The 18,784-nt window shown below is 42.2% G+C and overlaps 1 protein-coding gene across 1 annotated transcript in view; it reads left to right on the forward strand.

The window, feature by feature from the left end:
* The first annotated feature begins 5,080 nt into the window (after positions 1-5,080).
* LOC308081532 (disabled homolog 2-interacting protein-like) overlaps positions 5,081-18,784 on the forward strand; it is a 237,992-nt gene continuing 224,288 nt past the window's right edge. The window contains exon 1 of the mRNA XM_080457900.1: positions 5,081-5,644. Coding sequence (XP_080314026.1) covers positions 5,521-5,644 — 124 coding nt within the window. The 5' untranslated portion in view covers positions 5,081-5,520. The remainder of the gene's footprint in view (positions 5,645-18,784) is intronic.

Genomic DNA, 18,784 nt, shown 5'->3' on the forward strand with positions numbered 1-18,784 from the left:
GTGTGTGTGTGTGTGAGTGAGTGTCATCTGTTCTGCCTAGTGACAGCCTGTGTGTAAAGCTTGCACGTCTTTATGGTCCCTGTGCTTCCCACCCCGAGGCTTTAGGTTGCTCTGGAGTGACGTACGACTACCTCTGGTTCTTCTTAAATACTCTCTTAGGGACCAGCGGAACACTATCACCCTGTGTTACGCACACACACACACACACACACACACACACACACACACACACACACACACACACACACACACACACACACACACACACACACACACACACACACACACACACACACACACACACACACACGTGTTTTTATTAGTACACTTGTGAGGACATTGGCCTTTTTGAACGCTTTTACGAATTCCATTCATACGATTTATTGTCTTTTTTAACCCTATATAGCCGACATGCAAGCGTGACGCGTTGTGAGCTTGTAGATCGGCTATTTTCGGCGCGTTACACTGGCACACCTACTGTAACTAATATTACATCAGCCATAACGCCAACCTTAAACCCTAAACCTGTAACCCTAACCTGAATCTTTTCCTAATTGTGAGCACAACTCCCCAAGTCTTTTTTTTCTGTTTTGTTTTTTTTACCATAAAACAAAAGATTATCTTGTGAAACCAGGATTCTTCTATTAGTCAAATCCTACTATACGTGCGAGGACATTTGGCCCTCACAATAGTAATACTAGTGTACTTACGCACGCACAGACACACACACACACACACACACACACACACACACACACACACACACACACACACACACACACACACACACACACACACACACACACACACACACACACACACACACACACGCACAGTACACACACACACACACACACACAGTACACACACACACACTGCGGCTGCTGTCTCTGTGTCTGTGAGAGTTTATGGTGTGTTAATGAGGAGGCAGAGCGTGCACATGCACACACACACACACACACACACACACACACACACACACACAGTATGAGGTATAGTACAGTGGTCCCTCTGCTCTACTAGCCCTGAGCTTGGCCTCAGAACAATGAACCGTTATACACAGAGGGGGAAGCATCATGGACCCTTCATTTTAGCTTTCAAAAAGAACGCAGCAAACTAATGATCCATTAACACACACACACACACACACACACACACACACACACACACACACACACACACACACACACACACACACACACACACACACACACACACACACACACACACAGGGGGAGAGAGAGTCAGCAGCATATGTAAACTTCCGAGAGGTTGAAAAGGTTGCAATTTCGGGTGGAAACCTCATATGTCCAAAACTGTGACTTTTCAGGATACAAGTACTGTACTTAAAGGGATATTTCACTTTCAAAAAAACTTTGGGTCATTTTATCGTCTACTCAGGCTTTTGTGAGCCCCCCAGACCGTTTTTAAGTTGCTTGATTCAGTATTTAGATATTTGATAATCATTTTATCAGACACGCCCCCTTCCTATACAAACCCATTATAACTTCAAACTCCATTTTTAACCCGTTAGATTCATCAAAAACACCCGTCCTTGGTTCTGCTGACTCACCCTGCCCTCCTAATTCGTGAGGGGGCCGTGTTTTTTCGATAACTTTTTTCAGTTATTTTTTTTTATTTTTTTTGTATTTAATTTTTTTCATTTTCCAAAAAAAATATTAAAAATAAATGAAAAAAGTTATCGAAAAAACACGGCAAAAAGTACATTTTGATACCAACACTTTTGTACCTTTACTCAAGTAAATTTTCAATTCCGGACTTTTACTTGTAATCTACGTTGCAGTATCGATACTTTTACTTAAGTGAAACATTTGAGTACTTTTTCCACCACTGCGCTGTAGTGTGATCAAGTAGGGGCGTTCATTTACGGGGGGGGAAAAAACACCAAAAGTTGGAGTTAAGAGGTTTTTGCCCCGACAGCAACGATCTATAGTTTTGTGTGTGTGTAAGCACTTTGTGTGAACTGATGATGTGTCTGGTCTCTCTGCACCAGGGGTCTTCAGTGTTGTTGTTTTTTTTCGGGCCAAGGAATCCTTTAGCTGAGGGGTAGATGAAGCAGGGAGGGACCCCCCACTACTGTATAAAATTGTGTTGCATATTAACCCATTAAGGCCTGAGGCCAAATTTAAAAAAAAAAATCTAAATCCTAACAGTTTTTTGAAAAAAAATGTAAAACTTTTTTTTTCACGATTTTTCAAAAATAGCAGATCTACAAGCTCATAGCGCGGCACTCGGTGCCGCGCTATGAGCTTGTATATCTGCTATTTTTGAATAGCCAAATAAATCTTAAAGTGACACAGCATTCCCGGTCTTAATGGGTTAAATGTTTTTTTTTCTCTTTCTTCTTTATACATTTTTTTCCGCATTCCATGCAACTCCATGAGAGGCTTTCAAAGTTACTAGCTCACCATATTCAGTGGATTATTATTAAATGCCAGGTTCATTTGTTGACCTGGCATCCTATAGTTTGTATAGTTTCAATGTACAGATTATTTACTTTTTTTGATATTATACTGCTTAGACTGATGCTGTTCTTGGTTTACCTATGATCCTAGATTACTGAGGCACTACACTGTCTCTATGCATTTTCTTTCCCCCTTTGTTTTTGCCTCTGGGGGCACCACCTCCTTTTTTGTGTAGAAACAGGAACTCGGTTTGTCTCCTCCCCTTTCTTAGTCCACTTCTTCCCGGGTGCTTCTGTGTTTATTCCTACTAACGACCTGTTAGTGCGGCGCGTTGTGAGCTTGTGGATCTGCTATTTTCAAAGCATTTTTATACATTTGGAAACTTATGAAATGGGACATTTTTACTTTTACTTTTGGTACATTTTGATGCCAAACAATACTTTTATACTTTTACTCAAGTACATTTTGAATACTGAACTTTTACTTTACATTGTGTTATTGCTACTTTTACTTAAGTCGAAAATGTGAGTACTTCTTCCATCACTGCCGCTAAATGCCTAAATTGTAAATGTTTTAACTGCTGTATACCATCAGTAGATGTATGAGCTGTTGCACCATCACCATTTGTAAACCGCAAATGGTGCAATTAGCCTATATATGACCTCTCTCTCCAAAGCGCTTTAGAATGTGCATTACGTTCACACATTCACACATTCACGGCAGAGGAAACCATGCAAGGCACCAACAAGCTCAACAGGAGCAGTTTAGGGGTTTGGCGTCTTCTTGCTCAAGGACACTTCAACACTAACTAACCCAGGGGGAACAGAACCCGGGAAACTTCCAATTCCCAAGTGGCTCAGGCTCTCCACCGTCTGAGAACCTGCCGTCCCCCCCTGGTGGTGAAGCGGTGGAGCTGCAGGTCACAGAACCTGGCTCTGCCGTCCAGCTGTAAAGCCAGCTGTCCTCCATATAGACACAACAAAGACAGAATATAGTATAGATGCTCTATTGTATACATCCTTTGTACACAAACATATGTGTGTGTGTGTGTGTGTGTGTGTGTGTGTGTGTGTGTGTGTGTGTGTGTGTGTGTGTGTGTGTGTGTGTGTGTGTGTGTGTGTGTGTGTGTGTGTGTGTGTGTCTGTGATTTGCGTGTGTGTCTGTGTGGCATTGTGTGTCCATCTGTCTGTGATGTGTGTGTGTGTGTGTGTGTGTGTGTGTGTGTGTGTGTGTGTGTGTGTGTGTGTGTGTGTGTGTGTGTGTGTGTGTGTGTGTGTGTGTGTGTGTGTGTGTGTGTGTGTGTGTGATCTACGGCCCAGCTGCCTGACCTGCGCCTCCTCGCCGTATGCTCCGTCTGCTCTGCTCTGATTGGCTGGTTGACTCTTCAGTCAGCAGCACATGGGTTCTGAACAGGCCCCGCCCACAGCCTCCTTCCCATTGGCTATACCTACAGTAACCACTCCCTCACATAATGCCTCCAGAGCAAGAAGAGGCAAATTATAATGTTGTTAAGAAGATGCAAAACCTGGGCTGGAGTCAACACACTGGAAGTGGAGTCTAAAATGATGAACTGCTACTTAATAAGATGTTTACTACTTAAGCAGAGCCAATGTTGTGTGAGTGAGTCCAATGGTTCTCAAACTTTTACATTTCAAGGTCTGCTTAACTCTTGACGGTATACAAATGGAACCAAATGGACCCTCACGGGTCCATTTGGTTCCATTTGTATACCGTCAGAGTTACAGACTTGTAAGGGTCAATTTAGACCCCCGCTAAAGGAACCCTGAGAGTCCCTGAACCTCACTTTGAGAACCACTGAATTAGTGAGACAGATACTGTATGTGTGGTTGAAGTACAGGACAAAACATTTAGTTTTCCACTGATCCAGTTCATGTCAGAATCCATTCCATGTGACTTTAGATTTACCAATGTTTTTTTCTTTCTGTGCGACCCAAAGTATTCCTTCTGTTGTATCCTCAACTGTAAGTTGTAAAAACTCTAACGCTTATCTCTCTCTCTCTCTCTGGTGTACACACACACACACACACACACACACACACACACACACACACACACACACACACACACACACACACACACACACACACACACACACACACACACACACACACGCACACACACACACAATCCAGATAAACTCAGATAAACAGTGCAACCAGTGGCTCTCACTGACAAGGTTTTACTGAGATACAGACTGACTTGTGACTTGCTATAGAATTCCTTTAGTCTACACTGGCTATGGGAACAGGAACAGCTTTCCTGTGATTCAGGATATAGAGAAACACACACACATACACACACACACACACACACACACACACACACACACACACACACACACACACACACACACACACACACACACACACACACACACACACACACACACACACACACACACACACACACACACACACACTCAGCATTCCGGACATCATGCTTCTGGGCGCTGCTTGATGTGGGAAACTTTAGAGGGGGGAGTGTTTGAATGTTTGAAGGTGGAGCACAGCTTTAGAGTTTAGTTGGAGTTTGGAACCAGACAGAAGACCTGCTGAGAGAGACAGAGACAGAGCTGTCTGCAGCTGATCCTTCATGACTTCATGTTGTACTCGCTGCTGGGATGTTGTTTGTTTTTGTTTAGAATGGAGTGGATGTACTTCTGTTAGTGTCATACTATTTTAACTATTCATAATTACATTTCTTTTTATCCTTTTCATGATTTTTGTGTTGAGTTTTGCGGCGGAGATTTAAATTGTTTCACATTCGTTTTTGTTGTCAAAGAACTGTGTGAGACATTGCGTTATGAGTATAACAGCAAGATCTTTTATGGGACTACTAAGCGGAGGACTTTAACGTTTGCTCACGTCTTCTTTAAGTGAAGAGCAAGGATCTTTAAGTGTCTTATTAGTCTACGAAAAGAAGGACCATCTGTGGAGTTTTATGATAAGCAGCTTTGGATATCAGAGGACTTATCGGCGTGCAGTTTGGCCTCACACTGACACCCGGCATATTTGGGGGTTTGGGGGGTTGCTCTGGGCGTGTGGGATCACCACCAGCAGCAGCCGGCAGCACCATGGCAGGGATCACTAGGAAGGGGTCTGGCAGACCCTCGTACTACTACAGGTTCCTTGGCAAGTCGCGCCTGCAGCGCCAGCGCAGCAGGTCCCGCAGTCGCACCAGGCCAGCGGCGAGCAGGGGTAACACTGGCTCTCTATAACTATACTCTCACTCATACACTGTCCCATAATAACGCAGTGGTTCCCAAACTTTTCAGGCCATGACACCCCCTGAAATAATCATATTTGAACTGGGGAACCCCCCACCCTGACAAGCACTTGGAATTGTAGGAGTTGTAGGCATTACATTTTGTCGGACTCGTTGCCGCAGATAATTATTGTGAAAATAAACGAACTACAAGCTTGTAGATCGGCTATAAATTTGCCCCTTTCTTTGGTAATATTTGACAATTTGGTCAATGTTTGACCATTTCTTATAGTATAGTTTGTTGGTTACTTTTTTCATTTTAGAGGTATGAAAAAGGTCTTAAAAGTCCTTAAATTGTCACTTTGGAAATGTGCAGATACCCTGTATACACTTACACTGTATAGGTTGGTTTGTTTACTGTTGAGTGAGAAATCAATGTTGCACATTGAGCTAATCACCCGGGGACCTCCAAAATCATTTGGGGACCCCCTGGGGGTCCCGACGCCCACTTTTGAGAGCCTCTGCCATAATGTCATCACCATACCCAATAATACTAATTCTATCACAAATGATTATGGCATCAGATCATTCACCTCAGATTATAGGGCTGTCCTCCACTTCAAGCAATTCTTAGTCAACTAATAGGAATTTGTCGACTAATAATGAACCAAAATAATAATTGAATACAATCATGCAGCGACCGGCCTTAAATTGCAGGTTGGTGAGGTTGAGAACTGAATATTATTATGTTCATTTCACAATGGCTACTGGCTATTGAAAGTTATAGAGTTATAATTAAAGTTATATAAGTAATAATTACTTCCAGGCACTACTGTACTTGGAATGGGGGGGAAAAAATACCTAAAAACTAACAATGTCTTTGGTCACCTACGACCAAACTGACGGCTTAATAATTGTTTGCTAAAGTATCAGAAGAGTTAATTGTCACTATTGATGTCGTTAACACTTCTTTTCTCGTCCATGGGTTAAAGATTCTGTCACAACATTAATAAAAAATAATCCAACTTTTGCTCGGATTTGCTGCACTAGCTGTTACATGACTGTACTGTTATGTGTTAGAGCTGTGTGAGTGAGATGACATTTTAGTGTGAGTCTTCACACAATGATGCTATTCAGTTTGGACAACTTAACAAGTGACAGCTCGCAGCTTTGTGTCAACCTGCTTGTTCTACCCTGCGTGGGCGCTGCTCTGCCTGCACGGTGAACCGTTCCTGTTACTGTTAGCAATCCCACAAAATGTTTGAAAACAGTCACTTTTCAGTCATTGTTAGTCGATCACTTATACTGTGTTAAACTCGAATTTGTGTTCGAGTTAGTGTTGCTCGTGAAAATGCAAAAAATATTTGACAAACGTTTTTTAGTTGAAATTCAGTTTTTTTTCAGCAAGCAACATGGTGTCGCTGTCGGGCAGAAACCTTGTATATCCATATTAAATTGTTTTTGTAAATTACTGCCCTACTTCGTCATACAGTATCACACAAAAGTCATGCTGGGCTGCCTGGGCAAAACCTAGCCAGTTTGGGGGAAATACATACGACGGAAGTCCCACCCCTATAGACACCCTCAGCATTAGGTCGTGACCACGCTTTTCTCCTCGGAGATGAGTAAAGGCTGGGAACGGGGCTACACAAAAGTAGGAAAAAATAGCAAATCTACAAGCACAAAACGCGTCACATCGTGACACGTTTTGAGCTTGTAAATCTACTATTTTGTTATTTGAATCCTGAAAAGGAGCAGTTTTGGACATACTATGAGGTTTCCATCCAGACAGCAACAATGGTTGTGCGGTCAAAAGTATGTGTTAGGCTTCAGTGAGGCATTTGAACTGTCATTACCATTGTTCCGTTTATCTGCGTCCTTGAGAGAACTCTCTTCCAAAAGCTTTTACTTTTACTACATGTCTCTGCTGCCGTTCAATATTTTGTTTGAACTGCAAGGTTACAGTGATAACTCAGTGGCTTTAAACTTGTGCCTGGAACATTAAATCCCTGCGGTATCACGCTTTGCTGACATGCTGTTTTGTCCAAGTGAAGTGTGGTGGGTGGTGGTAACACATGGCCCATAGCGTATTCTTGTTTTGCTTTGATCATTTCTTAACCACTTAAAACCCTATATTCTTTGTTGGCTGGAGTCCTACAGTACGTGGCCCATGCACTCCTTTTTGGACAGAGATCCGTCTCCGTCCCAAATAAACGGCCCACGGAAAAGGGGGCGTGCACTTCCATTCATATGTATACCCCTACCCAGGAAAGGGGGCGTGTCTGTTGAAAGGGGGCGTGGTTGTGGAAAGGGGGCGCGCCTGGTGGAAAGGGGGCGCGCCTGGTGGAAAGGGGGCGCGCCTGGTGGAAAAGGGGCGCGCCTGGAAAAAAGGCTCCCAGAGGGTCAGAGGGTGCTATATTTTTGGTAACGCCACTAGATTGAGGCATTATTCCATGAGTGAGTGGGTGGTGTCCCATATAACGTCACACCGTGAAATAATTTGTCTTAGCTGGTGTAGTAGCTCCGTCCTAATCTGTGTGTTCACATATTGTTCTTGTTTTCCTCCTTGTACATCAACTCTCTTGTGATTGGGAGCTTGTAGATCAGCAATTCTTTTGCCTAATGTTCACGTATTTTCACCGGATGTTCAGCTGTTATGGCCTACCCAGAATGGGCATGCTAAGGGTTCAAGTGGTTAATGCTCATTACGATGTGTCAGTGCAGGATTAACGGACAAAATGGTCCCGTCAGGCACGTAGCATCGGGCACCACGAAGGGTTAATCCGGCCCTGCGATGTGTTGCTCGTTATGGCTATAGTCAATATGCTATATCGAGAGAGAGAGAGAGAGACAGAGAGAGAGAGACAGACAGAGGTCTGTTTCTATCTCTCTGATGTCAGGGCTGCTTTGAAGTACCTCCACCTCTGTCATTCACTCTCAAAGGAACACATGCACACACAAATGTGTACGTGCGTGCACACAATTATACACATGCTGAACTGTATTCCCACACAAATATGCTCACTCACACAAATAGACACACATTCACACACACACACACACACACACACACACACACACACACACACACACACACACACACACACACACACACACAACACACACGCACGCACGCACGCACGCACGCACGCACACACACACACACACACACACACACACACACACACACACACACACACGAATATACACAATCACTCACACAATAACAAACTTGCATGAATAGTCACACAAGCACGCACACACACACACAGACAGACAGACAGACAGACATCCTACTCTGTCACACGTACTCTTTCACACACACACACACACACACACACACACACACACACACACACACACACACACACACACACACACACACACACACACACGCGCGCGCACACACACGCACACGCTCAGCCTTGATCTGTCTAGCTAAGCTCATATAGTCCCTATACAAACCTAGCACAGACATAAGCACACACTGATGCTCAAAAGAAGAGAAAGAAAGTTGTCCCCACCTTGATCTCTGTGGAACGCCAACACAGAACAAGATTAGTCACTTTCAACCTGGCCTATTTTATCGTCTCTGTGGGGGTGGAAACCTCATACGTCCAAAACTGTTACTTTTCAGGATTCTAATTAAAAAACAGCAAGCTCGAAACGCATCGCTTCGCGCCGCGTTTCGATCTTGTAGATCTGCTACTTTTGATATTTTTGTGTGACGCTGTAGTATGAACAAGTTGGGCGTTAATTTGTGAAAAGACACAAAAAGTTAAAATATGGAGATAAGAGGTTTCTGCCCGACAACAACAGCGATTTAGGGATGAAGTTGTTAACTCCTGCAGAAGCTCTTGAAACCATTGCCTTGTGTTTTGCTCTGAATGACGCCAGAGTCCAAATATGTATACCTGAAATGACAAAGCGACACTTTGTGGCCTGTGGTGTTTTGGGATAAAAGAAGATGAAGTTAGACATGAAGAGAGATTAGTGGAGCTGCTATCATCATCATACCGGTTGTGTTTAGCTTATTGACTACGACTTCACATTATTCTTCACATTACTGCAGACTGTGGTTTGTTTTAGTTTCAGTTTGACAATCTACTTGCAGGGACTTGAAACTTTGTTTTGAGATAGGTAACCTCAACGCACAAAAATGTCATTGTGTCATGATTTTCATTTTCGTTTTTCGTTTTTATATAGAGTAGCCAATATATCGTTTAAAGGTAACTTTGAGCCTAAGTGATTTGAGCCTAAAAAAAAATTGTATGATAGCGTCGCACAAAATCACCTTTTTGTTGTTGTAAAAGATGCATGGATCTCTGGCTCACACTGGAAGCTATAGTGTTAAATATGTAATGCAGCTTGTCTCTACTATGCTCTGCCCTTATTTGCCTTGTTGTAACCAACATAAAGACGCGTTTTTAAAAGCTGCAGGCGGTTATATTATGTACCCTGGAGCTAGTAAATGTGTAAAATATAGTCAGCAGGCTCAGCCACACATAAAACGCTGTTGTTCATGCAGGAATGAACATGCCCCGCCATGTTTTTTTTTATGTCAAGGAAGTGCCCCCCCCCGTGATCTTTATGTAGTCTCTGTGTGTGTGTGTGTGTGTGTGTGTGTGTGTGTGTGTGTGTGTGTTTGTGTGTGTGTGTGTGTGTGTGTGCGTGTGCGTGTGCTTGTATTGCTATACATGTGAGGGCCAAATGACCCCCACAAGTATATTTGAGAGATAAACATTTTAAGGGAAGAAAAAAAAATCCTTGTGCTCACAAGATAAATGGCTGTTTTATGGTTAACTTTAGCTGTGTGCTGTTGTCATACACCGAAAATTGTAGATCTGCTATTGCATGAGAGAGAGGGGGAGAGAAAAGGAAAGCTTATACACCAGTGATGGTTCCCGTATCAAACCAGATCTACAAGCTACAAGTGTTGACATTTCTATAATAAAACATCTCTTATCTCGGGGCAGCAGTTGGAAGGGAACATTGACAGAGGGACAGAGTGGTATGTCGTGATCTGTCCTGATGTCACAGTGTGCCTCGAAGACTTCATGTTACTTCATGTCTGATCGTCATACGGAACACACGCTGACATTGTCTGGTCTTGCCTGGTCCACCTCTACATTTCTCTGTATATTATAGAGAGAAATACTATCTGTCTGTATCTCTCATCACGTTACTTCATGAGAGTGAATACTGATTAGTTTCCTTAGAATATGGTAGAATATGGAGATAAGAGGTCTCTGCCCGACAGCAATGATGTACCGATAGAGGCTTTTGTTGAAGTAGGACACGGCTTCGTGAGACGTGTCACAAAAGGGCAGACCTCCAGGTGTGTCCTCAGAGATGTAAAGAGATAAGCTTCAACAAAAAAATGCTGCCGTGCAAAGCCAGGACCCCAGTGACTCTCTCACTTTTGGTTGAAATAGAAATGTTTCTGGGGTCAAAGGTCAACGGCCTCTGAAGGCTTAGTGTCAATGTGTCCTTGAGCGTGACATTTGACCCCTGACTGCACCTGTTGAGCCGGTTGGTGGTGCCTTGCATTGTTTCGTCAACTGTCTGTGTGCGTGCGTACGTGTTGTTTATTGGTCTACTACTAGTTGATGCTCTAAATCAGGGGTCCTCAAAAGGGGGTCCGGGGACCCCTAGGGGGTCGTCACTCAGAGTTACTACAAGGGGGCCGCCAAATCTTTGAGTGATAATTATAATTTAAAAAAAAATAACCACTTGAACCGTAACATCCCTATTCTGAGGGGAACTTCAGCTAAAAATAGCAGATCTACAAGCTCACGACGCCTTGTAGTTCGGCTATTTTCAGCAGAAAGGTTTGGTGTACCGGGATAAAAGAGCAAACTAAGAGTGAAAGGGCAAGTTCACTATGTAATGACGGTTTAAGTGGTTTAAATGTCTGAACATGCACATTAACTCTTTCACTGCCAAGAGTATTTTCATAAAGTACTCCCCCAGTGCCAGAAATTTGCGTTTTTTTAAAATTTTTAATTTTGTAATTTTTCATTCAAATAAATGATCTGATTGGGGTTTTAAACCCATAATACAGTTCTACCAGTAGAGAGCAACAAATCGACACATTGATGATCTCGCTGGCTCACTCACCCCCTCCCAAACAGGCTGACGTCATATCCGGTCCTAACCGGATGTTGACATTTTTGACATTCGTTGATCGGGCTAAATTACGATGCGATAAACGACTACGATGACTGATCGTCACCCAGACCAAAGAGAGTAGACGTGGACCTCTCCGTTCGCTTTTTATACCGTGTGAAAAACCGTGACTTTCCCTATTCTGGCCGAAAATCACCGGAGAAAAACAACGTGACCCGGAAATGAATTTTTTTTTTTACATCCGGCTCCGGGTGAGTCTGATGTAGTCAGGAAGCGAAAGTGATCATGAAAAATATACAGAATAGCGCGACCACAGTCAAAAGTAAAAACTCGGGATTTCTCGTGCTGGCACTGAGGGTACTCGGGAAAAACTCGGGATATGTCGGGGCGTGGCACTGAGAGAGTTAACATGAATCTAACATACACTGATGAAAGTCTATGAAGCTATCTATGAAATCTCGGAAAACGTTTAATCTGCAACACAATTTTATACAATATGTAGTGGGGGGGTCCCTGCTTCATCTCTATCTCAGCTAAGGGGTCCTTGGGCTTAAAAACGTTGAAGACCCCTGCTCTAAATAGCTCTCTGTCTTGGTTTTCAGTCTTGTCTCATTTCACCTCTTTATCATCTTCCTCTTTTTATGGGGGAGACTTGCATCACGTCCCATAAACACCTGCTGCCAAGTGTGTCTCTGTCACTTCCTCTATCTGTGTGTGTCACACACACACACACACACGCACACACACACACACACACACACACACACACACACACACACACACACACACACACACACACACACACACACACACACACACACACACACACACACACACACACACACACACACACACACACACACACACACACACACACACACACACAGAGAGAGAGAGAGACTCCAGAAATACAGCAGATGTTTAGGGTTGGCACATTTTGACTTTTTCCTGAAATGACAGATGTGGGTGATTTGAGTGAGACCACCAGCTGTGCTGTACACTAAATCAGCCCGTAAAACACATCACATATCACACTGTATCCACTTGGCCATCTCTCTTAACGACAAGAGGAAACTGCTTGGAAGTAACTCTCCAGTGCTTTTCACTTACTGGAAGAGCATATTGTTTGTTGGCTGTCGTCGGGCACTAACCTTGTAGCTCCATACGTCATATTTTTTTTTCTTTTTGTAAATCAATGCCCTTACAGTACAGTACTTGATGCTTTTGGATTTGAATCCTGAAAAATGTTGGACATATTTCCACCCGACAGAGACGATAATGTTGGCTGGTAACGGGCAGTAACCTTTATCTCCATATTTCAACTTTTATGGGCTTTTTTTTTGGTAAATGAATGCCCTACTTCGTCGTAGAGCTTGTGACTAAATAATAACTACATTTAATCCATAGGAACACAGGTTCTTGCTTTTTGTCATTTCCGGAAAAGTAACTGTTTTTGGACATGCAACAAGAAGAGCTTATTAAAACATGGTATCATGCGTAGATCCCCTATTTTCACTATATTTGAAATGGGACTTAAGTGGTTAATTCCAAATGTTCTTATTTTATTTTCCCCCTTCCTAGCAATGTAATGGAGTGAAAGTCCTAAATATATATATTTTTTACACACACAAATACTCAAGTAGTAAAGTACGTTACTCAAGTTACTCAAAAATATACTTATATACAGTACTTCAGTAAATGTGCTTTGTTACTGTCCACCACTTAAAATAACTCACCAATGCATTTACAGTTACTGGAAGAGCATAATATTCATGCGGAGTGAGTGGGCTTTAGCGACAAGAAGAAGCGCTTATTAAAAAACGTATTATCATGTCAGTGGATTTGGCCTATTGGCTGATTGTTAGTGTAATTATGATGGAGGCAGATAGTTTCCTCTCTCTCTCTCTCTGTGTGTGACTGGTGGGAAATGAGAACAGAAATCAGCAGACGCTTTACTTGGGAAGGGTAATTGGCTGCAACCAGTGGTGTAAAGTAACTACATTAATTTACTCAAGTGCTGTGCTTAAGCACAATTTTTAGGTATTTTTACTTTACTCGAGTGTTTTCGATTTTCTACTTTTTACTTCTACTCCGCTGCATCTCAGAGGCGAATATTGTACTTTTCACTCCACTACAATTGTTTGTAAAGTTAAGTTACTAGTTACTTTGTAGATTTTAATTATTGTTACAAAACGGACATTAACCACAGACAAACCAGACCTACAGTATATACATCTCAACCATTTGAAAATAGCAGATCTACCAGCTCACAATGCGTCGCGATGCGACGCATTGTGAGCTTGTAGATCTGCTATTTTCAAAAGATTTGTATACATTGTATTCATTTGAAAACTTATGAAATTGGACATTCTGTACAATGAGTAGCCTACTTTCTACTTTTGGTACTTTAAGTACATTTTGATGCCGATACCTTTACTCAAGTACATTTTGAATACGGGACTTCTACTTCGTAACAGAGTATTTCTACAGTAGGCTACATTGCAGTATTGATACTTTTACTTAAGTAAAACATGTGAGTACTTCTTCCATCACTGATTAGTTTCCTCTCTCTCTGTTTGTCACACTGGTGGGAAGTGAGAACAGAAATATGACGTTTTACTTGGATAACATATTTGGCTGCAACAACACTGAGCTTTTCATCATGACCAGTGTTGCCATGTCTGTTATTATAAGCGACTTTGGGCTTGTTTTTCTGTAAAGGTGCTTGTAAATATTGGTACTGTAGTTACGGGTTGCGATTTTTTTTTTGGCTTGTTTTTAAAGTGTAGTTGCTTATCTTGTTTCCTAAATGTTGTTTAAACATTTTCATGTCAAGGACCTCCCAAATTAATATGTAATAGTCCGCAGACCCCCCATCATGCCAGCGATTAAAAGGTTTCAAAAATATTTCAAACTCTTCACTTTTTTCCCCAAGATTTCTTTGAAAATAGCAGATCTACAAGCTCACAACGCGATGCGACGCGTTGTGATCTTGTAGATAGGCTATTTTCAAATAAACGATGTACAGTATATAGGTTTAAAGTGCTCATGTGTTTGTCGCTTCTTTTGGGCTTGTTTTCATAGGTCTGATTGCGTATTTCTCTCGCAATATCTGGCAACACCGATCATGACTCAGTTTCCCTTTCTCTGGTCAGGTTTTACATCCAAACAAAGGAAACTGGGAACTGACTGTGGCTCTTGAGATATTATGACATAAGTGTTTATGCCTACTATAACGTTTAGCCAGGTTGATATACTGAAGTCAACCATTGTTCCATTCCAGTGAAATCATTTTTCCCGTGGGTTTGTTTTTAAATGAGATGAGTCTGCTCAGCTCTTTTTGTTGATCATTCCTCTCAGAGATTAAGGCTGTGTGTTCTACCAGATCAGTGGCCTTGTGGTTAAAGTGTTGGGAGGTCGGGGTTCAATCCCCAGGCCGGGTCATAGAATAGAATAGAATAGACTTTATTTGCCATTTGCACGAATGCATAGGACGCATGTTGGAGCTCGGCTCCCAGGGTCAGCATTTAAAAAGACAGAAAATACAGACAGATAGAAAGAACATACATCCTATAATACTACATAATATCCTACAATACTCTTTAAAAAGACAAATAAGATAAATAAGTACTTAATATTACTAAAAAGTTTGGGAACTGAGTCCTCTGTAGGCCAGGGTGAGAGGCTGAGGACTGAGTCCGGCCTTCTTCAGCATCCTAATGAAGTACAGCCGCTGCTGTGCTTGTTTCACTGTAGCAACCAGTGTTTTCGGTCCTCATACCAAAGAGTATAAAAAAGCTATGTTCGTGATGTCTGAAGACCGAAAGAAATAAAAAACTTGAATCACAACAAAAAATGCTACCCAGCGCCTCCTTGCTTGGCACGCAGCATCAAGGGTTGAATTGGGGGTAAAGTCCCTGCCACATATTAGCATCATGTCCAGGGAGGGTACTTGCACATCAAGCTGCCGCATGCTAAGGAAACAGGAAATGTTTGGTTGCCAAGGCTACTTAACTTACTTACTATAAAAACTTTAGCACGGTTGATACTGAAGTCAATTGTTCCATATAGTGACATCACTTTTCCATAGTTTTCTCAAATGAGATGAGTCCACTCAGCTGTTTTCGCTCATCATTCGTCTCAGAGATCAAGGCATGTGTTTTACCCCGAACAAAGGCTTCAATGACCCACATATCCATGTTAATCCAACCTAATTGCCTGATATTACACTTCTCAGGGCATACCGTGAGAGAGTGAATGGACAACTTACAGCTAGTGGTTTCTCAAACTGTGTGCTGAGGCACAGTTTAAAAACTACTGACATACTGAGAGAAGGACAAAGTAAGCAGAAATAAATGGAGATGATAATAATAAAAAATGCAACATAAAATGTAAAGTGTCTTGCTCAGGGACATTAGCCAGGACCTTTCGGCCTCCTAGGCGGGCTCTTATCTCTACCTATTCAGCTTTGGCCGCCCACCAATGTACTCATGTAGAATGGAAACCTTTCGCCATCTTTCTATGTGCGAGGAAGTGAAAAGAGCTTCAGGGATTGATTGATTGATTGAATACTTTATTAACAGTTTGCAAAGACAAGCACAGGGAAGTACAGTTCAATACAAGGTCTGTTAAGAGGATTTTAAACCCAAGAAAGCACTATGGCTTGTTTCCATTGGGGTCCTTTGTACTCAATTCATCGGCTGTGTAATACAGTGGCTTTAAACATTTTTGTGCCCAATTAAGGCACACCAAAGGACTCTCTACTCTCTGTAACTCCTGTTATAACTCTTATCACCCTGTAAACATTTATTTGTATCTACCAATGCCAAATAAAAAGTTTAAAATATTCTATATTTTTAAGGTATATAGGATTTGTCCCTGTATTTGGAAATGTGCGCGCAGAAAGTACTCATATTGTTAGGAAGGGGGAAAAAAGAATAATTTTACATTTTTATATAGATTTCTATGTGGTCACAAGATCCTGAGGCACACCGTTTGGGAACCTCTGGTGTAATGGAGAGGACAGAGATTAAAGTTATAGACAACATGGAGACTGAGTGGATTGAACAGTAGTATATAAACCTGAAGTGAATCCACCAGCTCTCTCAGTCAGATCATCTCACTGTTTTTGCCCCAGGATTAGTTCCTGATCCCAGGCTGGTCTCTGGAGACGGAATAATAGAATGAATGTGTCAACCTTCCTCTCTCTCTCTCTCTCTAGCAGCCTGGTCAACCATGGACAAGCCCCTAGATGAGAAAATACTTCCTCCATGCACCACCCCCCCAAAAGAGTCCAATTACGGGACAGGTGCAGGCTAATCCCTTTTAATCCACAGACAACCTCTCAAATGTCCAGTAGGACCAGTGAACGGCCTTCGAGCGATGGCTGGGAAACTGGGAAACCGGGCTTATTGTTATCGCTGACCCAAATACTGCGCTGTCGACACTTTCCGTCATCTCTAGAATATAACAATGGACCCTTTACACACACGGTTCACGTTTCAAGGGTCTGGGGGGTCTTGAGAACCATTGTCTAATATGTCATGGTAATATTATGTTACATCATCGAATGTAAACAGGTCTGGATGTGAAACTGTGAGCAGTGTTAGGAAAAGTACTCAAATGTTTTACGTAAGTAAAAGTATCAATACTGCAATGTAGAAGTACTCTGTTACAAGTAAAAGTCAATTAAAGACAATTAAAAATGTACTTGAGTAAAAGTACAAAAGTATTGGTATCAAAATGTACTTAAAGTACCAAAAGTAAAAGTACTAAAATGTTTGAAAATAGCAGATCCGCGACGCGTTGTGAGCTTGTAGATCGGCTATTTTCAAATAGCCCAGGTATAAAATAAGGCTAAAGTGGTTAATGTATGTTTTATAATGTCATAATTTATATCTGCAAAGTAACTAGTAACTAAGTTTTCAAATAATTGTAGTGGTGTAAAAGCACAATATTTGCCCCCGAGATGTAGTGGAGTAGAAGTAAAAGTATAGACAATTGGAAATACTCCAGTGAAGTAAAAGTACCTCAAAATTGTACTTAGGTACAGTACTTGAGTAAATGTACTTAGTTACTTTACACCACTGACTGTGAGTTAGTTGGTCAGTCTCAAACTGTGTTTCGGGTGTCTTATAGTCTGGATATAGTGACCAGCCTCAGTGTGAATTTGGGTGTCTTATAGTCTGGATAGTGTCCAGCAGCCTCGGTGTGCATGAGTCATGCAAAAGAGACACGGAAGGACAGAGGAAAACACTGTGCAACTAGACGGGTCGCAATTCAGGGCAATTGCAAAGTGTGGTTGCGCCGACGCCGGTCGCAGGTTGTCGCCGCCCGGACTTGAGGAATACGCTTGGAGGAATACCATCGGAGGCCGCGTGACGTGCCATTCGAATTTGGTGCTGATTGGATCCTGCGTTCGTGATACATGGCGTTTTGATTTGAAGAAATAGGCCCCTCCCACTAAAATAAATAAGCCCCTCCCACAAATGTAGCGGGCCAATGACATCGTCACGTCACTCCTGAGATCACCTGCTTTTCAATTTGAGTGATCCCCCCAAAAATCATGTTTTTGCATCAAACGGTTACGTTTTGCACAGTTGTGGCACCCCCTATGGGTCAAAGTGGAAATGCTTTTGGAGATTCGTTGAGTAAACCACCCTCGACATGTGATTCAAATTTGGGATCGATTGGACGTTTCGTTTGTGATTTTTGGCATTTTTGGTAAAACGGGCTCCTCCCACTAACTTTGAAAGCCAATTACGGACGAACGGTAAGGACTATCAAAATGCCGTTTGGATATATTTATCGCATGGGTCCATAGATGACCTGTACCGATTTGTGTGAGATTTGGACAAAATTTGTAGGAAAAGGAGCAAAAAGTGTGTTTTGAAGAAAATTCAAAATGGCGGAAAATCTATCCAGACGCAAATGGGCGTGGCCTATATGGGGAGTTGCGTCATGACCCAAGGAATCCAGGGGAAAAGATTTTTTGATTTTACGAC

The sequence above is a fragment of the Gymnoscopelus braueri genome (genome assembly GCF_963280865.1).
Source record: "Gymnoscopelus braueri genome assembly, contig: SCAFFOLD_63, whole genome shotgun sequence".
Taxonomy (NCBI): Eukaryota; Metazoa; Chordata; class Actinopteri; order Myctophiformes; family Myctophidae; genus Gymnoscopelus; species Gymnoscopelus braueri.